The 7,647-nt window shown below is 34.7% G+C and overlaps 1 protein-coding gene across 1 annotated transcript; it reads right to left on the reverse strand.

Moving 5' to 3' along the window:
* Positions 1-1,685: 1,685 nt before the first annotated feature.
* LOC127735757 (uncharacterized) lies at positions 1,686-5,048 on the reverse strand. Its single transcript, XM_052246054.1, has 2 exons — positions 4,848-5,048; positions 1,686-4,594 (listed from the first exon to the last, which is right to left on the reverse strand). The coding sequence occupies exon 2, from the start codon at positions 3,650-3,652 to the stop codon at positions 1,778-1,780; it is 1,875 nt and encodes a 624-aa protein (XP_052102014.1). The 5' UTR covers positions 3,653-4,594; positions 4,848-5,048; the 3' UTR covers positions 1,686-1,777.
* Between the last annotated feature and the right edge of the window lie 2,599 nt (positions 5,049-7,647).

Raw genomic sequence — 7,647 nt, forward strand, 5'->3', positions numbered from 1 at the left:
TATTTGTCTTTTGATGTTGTTCCTAGAAACTTAAGTCTTACACTGAATCTATAACGTGATTTTGCTTTGAGACCAAAATATTGTCATAAAATTATTAAAACAGAACTTGCATTTTCAGTTTAAGAAAGGGTCTGGGGAACACCCAGAAGGCATGATTTTGCGTCATTTTTTCTATAGCTTCTTGGGCCTTCAGCGGTTCAAAAACCCTTAAAAAAATTTTTGCCTCGCTCCGCTCGGCGAAACATGTTTGCCAATACTTTTAAAAGAGCATTAGTTACAACCAAACTTTAATACTGTGTATGTATGCAATACATGTATATGCATTGGGGAATACAGAAGATTCATTTCTGCAGAGGATACTAATTAATTCTGATAATGGTACATAATGACTTGACTATACATGAATTATTTATAATAAACAAATAATTTAAAAATTGTATGTTTTCGAATATTATAAATATAGTTGTGAAAATAAATAATCAGTCCCTTGCTTTAATGAAAATGAAAAATCTTGCTTCAATAGTGCAGAAAATAGATAATCTGTCCTCTTAGTTTACAAAAATAAATAACCGATCCAAAACAAATCCTCCTGGCCCCCCCCCAGAATATCAAATGGTCGTCCCCTAAGGCCAGGTTTTTTTTTTAATTTGTTGGTTAACGGATTTTTCACATGAAAAAGTCCGGTCGGTCGTTCGGAAAAAAAAAGAAAAAAAAATATCTTACAAGACATAAATATGTAAAAAATAAATATATATTTCAGCTTACTAACAATATATTTGGTATGCTACTTTGTCATCATTTCTTAAACGTTATTGCTCAGCTGTTTTAAACATACAATATGTGCCATCGTCATATAATTTCGAAAAAGGGGGGTATCACGGACAAACATGAAATTAAATCGTCATTTCACGAACAAGAAAAAGCATTGATTGATCGGTTCATAGATTATTACACAGAAACAACATTTATTGCAATTTTAAAATCTATCAAGGACCATAACCCCGGAACGATAAAAGTGAAAATCGTCAATCATGAAAGAACTTGAACTCCTTTTTGTAATCACGAACATTATCTTAGAATTTGAAAAGCATTGGAAGAACGATTCGACATAAGTTATCGCACGGACACATCATAAAGTGTCATTTCCCAAAATAGCAAGGAACGGAACAAATGAAAATCGTCAATATCCATCTTAATCTCAATTTTGGCACCAGTAACAACAGCAGTAACAATGATATATTAAAATTTGAAAACATTGGTCGAACTGTTCTTAAGTTTCATTACCAATATATCAAGGACAATATAACTCCTGAACGGTAAAAGTGAATATCTTGACCTAAACTTTGTCATTATAAACAACATATAAAAACATGAAAAGCATTTACATTGATAAATTATTTCACAGAACTGTTGACAGCTGCCCACTGCCCGCCCGCCGTACTTCACCAAGTTAAAACCAGATTTTTCATTCGGAAAAAACCCAGAAGAAATAAATTACTATCGTCGAAGGGGATACATAAAAAATAAAATAATAAACGCCCTCTTTTAAATTGCGTATATACTACGACACGGTTCCGTTGCACCATGAAATTGTTATCTTTACCAATTCAACGTGGGTGAACCATGCAGGTGATTCAAGGTGAATGCACTTATGATTCAATGAAAGAAAAACAAACAAATTAAAATTGAAACAAAAGATCGAAAATTTTAAATCCAATTGAATCATTTGACAAAACAAATCCACCAATTCTTTGTCTGAGAATATGTCAAAGCATGTTCAACTGCAGATCAGTTCAGTCTCAGCAGTATTAACCAGATGTTCGAACAACGATATCAGTTGCAGGAATACGTCTTGTTCTATCATGCCATCGTGAACCATTCCTTCATAACTCACTAAACTCTTACTCGGATTGAAAAATGAGGGTAAAGATCCATTATGAAAACATTTCCCCATGTGGTCAAGAATCTGTTTGGCCCATTGAATTGAAATCTTGTAACTTGCTATAGCGTTTTCCGGACAACCCTCCAAATCTGAATCGTTCCCACGTTTAGCATTTTCCAATTCATGCAAGAAACATGTTTTAAGATGATAAGTTGTAATGAATTTTTCTATTGTTTTGTTTTTGTCGTGATCGATGGTCTTTGGAAAATATCCTGTTTCACAGAGCGATTTCAGGATAATGTATCCCTTTTTAATATGCAATGGTATTGATTTTAATATACGTTGTTCAATGTACGCATACGATATTCGATAAAACGTGGTATAATCTTTCACATGAAACCTGTCCGGCGTCTTAAAGACAACTGAAAACATCAGATCATTTGAATTATGATGTAGCAAGTGTGAATGTTTCACAGGAAATTCTACAGGAGTCCACCCATCAAACCAAACAGTTGGTACGACATCTATTGATAATGGAAATGACTTTGCTTGGCATCCGAAATAATAAAACACCAAACTGGAAGTACCATGAGAGATTTCATTTAAAAATTTCTGACATACAAACTCATTTTGGTCTTTGAGGATGTTCTTAATCTCTTCGTTTAATAGAATATATAGATGTCGAGTAAGTAACTTGCAGTCTAGAAAGTTTTCATGGTTAATGTACTGAGAAAAACGAAAGCGAATTCGATCATCCTTTAGTCGAAGTTTAACAAAACTTTGAGGATATGCAGAAGATTCGACAGGAACAAATGCCTCTCCGAGTTCTTTCAAACACCAAAGGTAATCGAATTCATCTCGAAGTCTTACTTTTGTTCCTTCAAATGAACTACCGGCCAATCGCAATTCACAACGAAATAACTTATTTCTATCAGTCACTCTGGCGGAAAGCAATTGCATCAAATTATCAATTTTCTCTGGGACACTGATATTTTCCTCAATTTCATAAAACATGCCCATGTTAGAAGATCCTAACACAATATTGATAGATTTACATAGAGAAGTCTTGTGACGGTTGACGTGCTCTATATATTCTTCGACATTGGCTTTGTCATTTTCTTTTCTTAGGTATTTTAAAAGTGGGCAACAAAATATGGGATCACCTCCATTACATTCTATAACTGGATCCTGAATTCCAAGCGATTCCATGGTATCATATGTGGTCAACAACCTGTGAAAATCATCAAAGTGTAAAGTTCTTGCCAGGTCAATTGCAGTTTTACCGGCCATGTCTTGAATATCTACATCGGCGCCACACTGTAGTAAACTCTGACATGCTTGTAAATTTCTATACCAAACAGCCCAATGGAGTGCTGTCGAGCCATATTTGTCTGTTATATTGATATTGTAGCCATTTTGTCGGTACGTAAATATCAAAACATGGGCCATATTGTAAACTTTACATGCCCAGTGAAGAGCTGTAGCTCCCATGTTTGTTTTCCTCGTAACATCTGCTCCTATGTCAAGCAATGTGACTAGTATATCCAGGTCACCTGGACCAAAGGTTGTAGACAGATGAAGTGGTGTAATACCGTACATATCAGCATTGTTTATATTAACACTTTCCCCTGATAACATTTTGATAACTTCACAGCGACGTTCAAAATCAGAAACTTCCGTATATTCTGATAAGTCCACTTTTTGTACTGCAAATGATATTTCATTTTGTCCTAAACAATCTCGCACATCAATTTTTACACCGTATTTCATCAATTCCTTGACAGCTTCGGGTGTTGTATCCTTCGACAATAAAGAATGGTGAACACATGTTCTCCCTGTATAGTCTAACTCATTTATGTCAACCCCGCTGTCTATCAATAGTTTCAGAGAATCGGAGTAGCCATCAAATTCGTTGCTACATGCGAGATAATGTAAGACTGTTTCACCTAATCAATTTCTCACTTTAATGTTAGCACCATTTGCTAACAGAAACATTATCGAACGATAACATGCAATACCATCCATAACATGGAGTGGTGTATCGTCATTGTTGTCTAAACAATTAACGTCCAACCCCATTTTCAACAGTTTATTCAGCATATCAACTCTGTTTTTATCATGCACACGCTCGCCGGTGATATGAAGAAAACTCCCGCCAGTTCTGATATTTTTCTCATGTACGTTGCTGACACTATCAACTACATCTAACAAATAGCTATATGTTAGTTTATCACTGTCCATTAAATACATAAAATCTGATTGACCATTAATGTTTTCGTGATTGACATCAGCTCCGTTTTCTAATAAGAACTTAATAATATTCTCATTGTCAGGATTATTTTTGCGAATTGCTACGCCCAAAACAGACTGCTTGAAGCAATCTTCGTAATAAATATTTGCACCTTTCTCCACAAGAAATTTTACCATTTCTATACTTGCCTTTTGAACTGCATTGTAAAGTTGTTTGCTTATCAAGTCTGTCGCAATCTCTTCTGTGAAATCGTTTGTACTGCTTATCACGGATATAATATCCTTTATTTTTTCTAAGTCATTAGTCACAATAGCTTCTTCTGCAATTTTTGCTGCTGTTCATTCATCCATTTAAATCACGGATTCTTCAGGTTATAACACTAAATATTATTTTGCAATATGTGAACATTACTATATGGGTATAACGACTTTGCCATATCTCATCGTGTCATTTTGATTATTCTACAAAAAGAGAAGAACAGTGTGTTATATTCAGTACTAGTACATAATCTTAGTTTGAAAATGATTAGTGCTACGTGTATGTACATTACATTTTCTTTTTCACTTAAAAAAAACATGTCCAGTTAATCAATTTCCAGATATTTACTCGTGTAATACATATTAAAATTCTATACATACATCTTGCGATCATGTAACACTTTTCTTGAAGTGCATGGGTGATTCAAATGATTAATTCAATTTCCGTTATACTTACACGTAGACGTTGTTGTTGTTTGTCCTTCTTTGTCGTTGTATAAACACCTGTTATACATGTTGTATGAGGAGCTGGATGTTGGTGGTAGATGTGGTCTTCTATACTGTCTAATATCAAGTTTTAGTAATTCGATCCTGATATCCTTTTTATGCATTACTAAAGCAATATCTAGGCAATAAATTCTTTACTATATACCGTCTATATCCGATATGCTTATTAAAGCGTGAATATGAACTTATATTTTAAATCTATTTAAATCTATAATGTCATATCGTAAGCATGACTCCTCATGTGTATATATTTTCAAATATAGAAGGCAATATATTTCTGATTTGTTTTTATTCAGTTAATGGTAATACTAATCATAGATGTGCAGCTAACGGTGTTTCTGTTATATTGTTTGTTTTGCTTTAGGTTGTTCACTCACATATTCAATTTAATACATAATCGTTAAACATAAGTTACAGTACAACATTTTTTATTGTATTTTCGCATACACTGTCCGCAGACTTACAACCACCGTGAGTCGCTGCCATCGCTGGTGGACGCTTTGTCTCCGTTAGTTTAACCAGTCCAGTTGCTAAATTTTGTAACACTTGTGTTGACTTAAAATATCATTATACGTTTTTTTTGGTTAATTTACTGTTAAAAAAATATTGGAATTATTCGAAACACCACGATTTTTCTTCCTATGGCATACAAGTTTCGTACTTGACTTTCAGCCTATGTTTAATGGACTGTAGCTGGCCTGGTAAAACGAAGAATTACAAAATAACTATACTTTATTCAAACTAGAATCTCATGGCAACTGACGAATAACCAAAAACACTAACTGAAAAAGGGTTGTTGCCCACGTGCTTAGAGATCCCACGTTTTGCAATGAAAAAGAGAGGCGAAATATACCAAAGGGACATTCAAACTCATAAGTCGAAGTGACAACGCCATGGCCAAAAAAATAGACAAACAGACAAACAATAGTACACAAAACACAACATAGAAAAACTAAAGACTGAGCGACACGAACCCCACCAAAAACTGGAGTGATTTCAGGTGCTCCGGAAGGGTAAGCAGATCCTGCTCCACATGTGGCACCCGTCGTGTTGCTGATGTTAGTACAAACCCGGTAAGAAGTCTAATTCGGTAGGTCACATTTGGGGAAAATGGGACGGGATTGTAGCTACATTTGGAACATATCCGCTATCAACTGTGAAACTGAAATTCCATAACGGTTAACCAACTCGTGATGGCGTCCGTAAAAGTTGCGAAGGGATGATTTCAACTTCACCACTTGGAACTCTTGGTTTAATAGCTTCCTTATGAGCAGCTACCCTCTATCAAGGAAATCATGATAGGAAATACAAGCCCTGGAATATCGTATCAACTGGGAGATAAATACTCCGTATGCAGGAGCTGCTGCTACTTAGAAATGCAAAGTTCACAATCGGGAAGTCGAAATCATCTCTTTTTTCGTAGGTAAAGTTTTGTTTTCAACCGACCTTCATTGTCAATTTCTAGATGTAAGTCAAGATATGAAGCAGACTTAACTGTATCTGCTGTATCATTTATCTCAAGTTGGATAGGATAGATGCGTTTAACATCTTTTTTTTTTACATGATTTCATTTGAAAACTGACAGGAGAGTTTCTGAGATCGAAAGGTAAACGAAGCCATTCATAAACACCATTTGTTGTAATGAATGCAGATGTATGCCTTGTTTCCTCTTCCATTTCAGTCTGATGGAAGCCATTATAAATACCAAGTGATGAGAATATATTTTCTCTAACATAAGAACCGTCTTTTTATTGAGCAGACGATAATCACAACAAAATCTCCATTGTTCTGACTGTTTCTTTTTCACAAGAACCACGTTAGAATGGTACTCACTGCTTAATGGATGTATAAGCTTATGTCGTTCCATCTCTTCGACATGTTTGCTAGTTACCTTTTCAACAGGCGTCGACTGGTGATAAAACGGTCTTTTCACTGGTTTTGCATCTTGGTATATCTTCTTCTGTGTTTTTATATTTTTGAATGATCTAACTCTGTAAGACTTGTTGCGAAAACATCTCTCATACCGTTCAAAAATGTAAAAAGTTTGTGTTTTTGCTCTTGTGTCAAAATCAATGCGTGTTTTCTTTGTGTTGTTATCTGTAACTATTGAACGTAATCTATGTTAGCATTATTTGAAGCTGAACCGTTTAACTCTTGTATAGACTCATTTTTCAATTTCTAACACAGTTGCTAAAACCTTAGTTGAAGGAATTGTAACTGCTGACTTTATAGGGTTTAAAACTCAAATGACTGCTTTTCCTTAAGATTTATCATATTTAAACACTGAATTTCTTGATTGGGTTCTAAAAGAACTATGTCCCTGAATTTCGTTTTGATATTTTGACACCAATGTTCCGACTCATGTTGTGAGGGTATTATTACAGTGGATTATGAACGAGCAAGTCGAGTATTAGTTTTTAAAGTGCAGATTTGTTTTTCGGTGCCTTTAAAGCATAATGTGTGTGTGTCAAAATCTATCTGAACTTTATGAGATAAAATAAAATCTACTTGAATCCTATGTTTAAAAGAATGTTGAAGACCTTCAATAACATGAACATACTGGTGAATTACAGTGCCTTCAAATGAAAGTGGCAACAAAATTATGCCTTATACTCGTGAACGTGTACCTCCAACACCATATGTACTAAAATACTCAGATTTACAAAGCTTATTGTCTTTAAGAGGAAGTTTACTGAAGCTGCAACATATAATATGTGCGCTTTTGTCTACAAGGCTGTACGTGTTCCTGC

The sequence above is a fragment of the Mytilus californianus genome, unplaced genomic scaffold (genome assembly GCF_021869535.1).
Source record: "Mytilus californianus isolate M0D057914Y unplaced genomic scaffold, xbMytCali1.0.p SCAF_3, whole genome shotgun sequence".
Classification (NCBI taxonomy): domain Eukaryota; kingdom Metazoa; phylum Mollusca; class Bivalvia; order Mytilida; family Mytilidae; genus Mytilus; species Mytilus californianus.

Bases quoted from the DNA above. Each gene is read 5' to 3' on its own strand.
- LOC127735757 (XM_052246054.1), bottom strand. From the start codon at position 3,652: ATGAAATACGGTGTAAAAATTGATGTGCGAGATTGTTTAGGACAAAAT.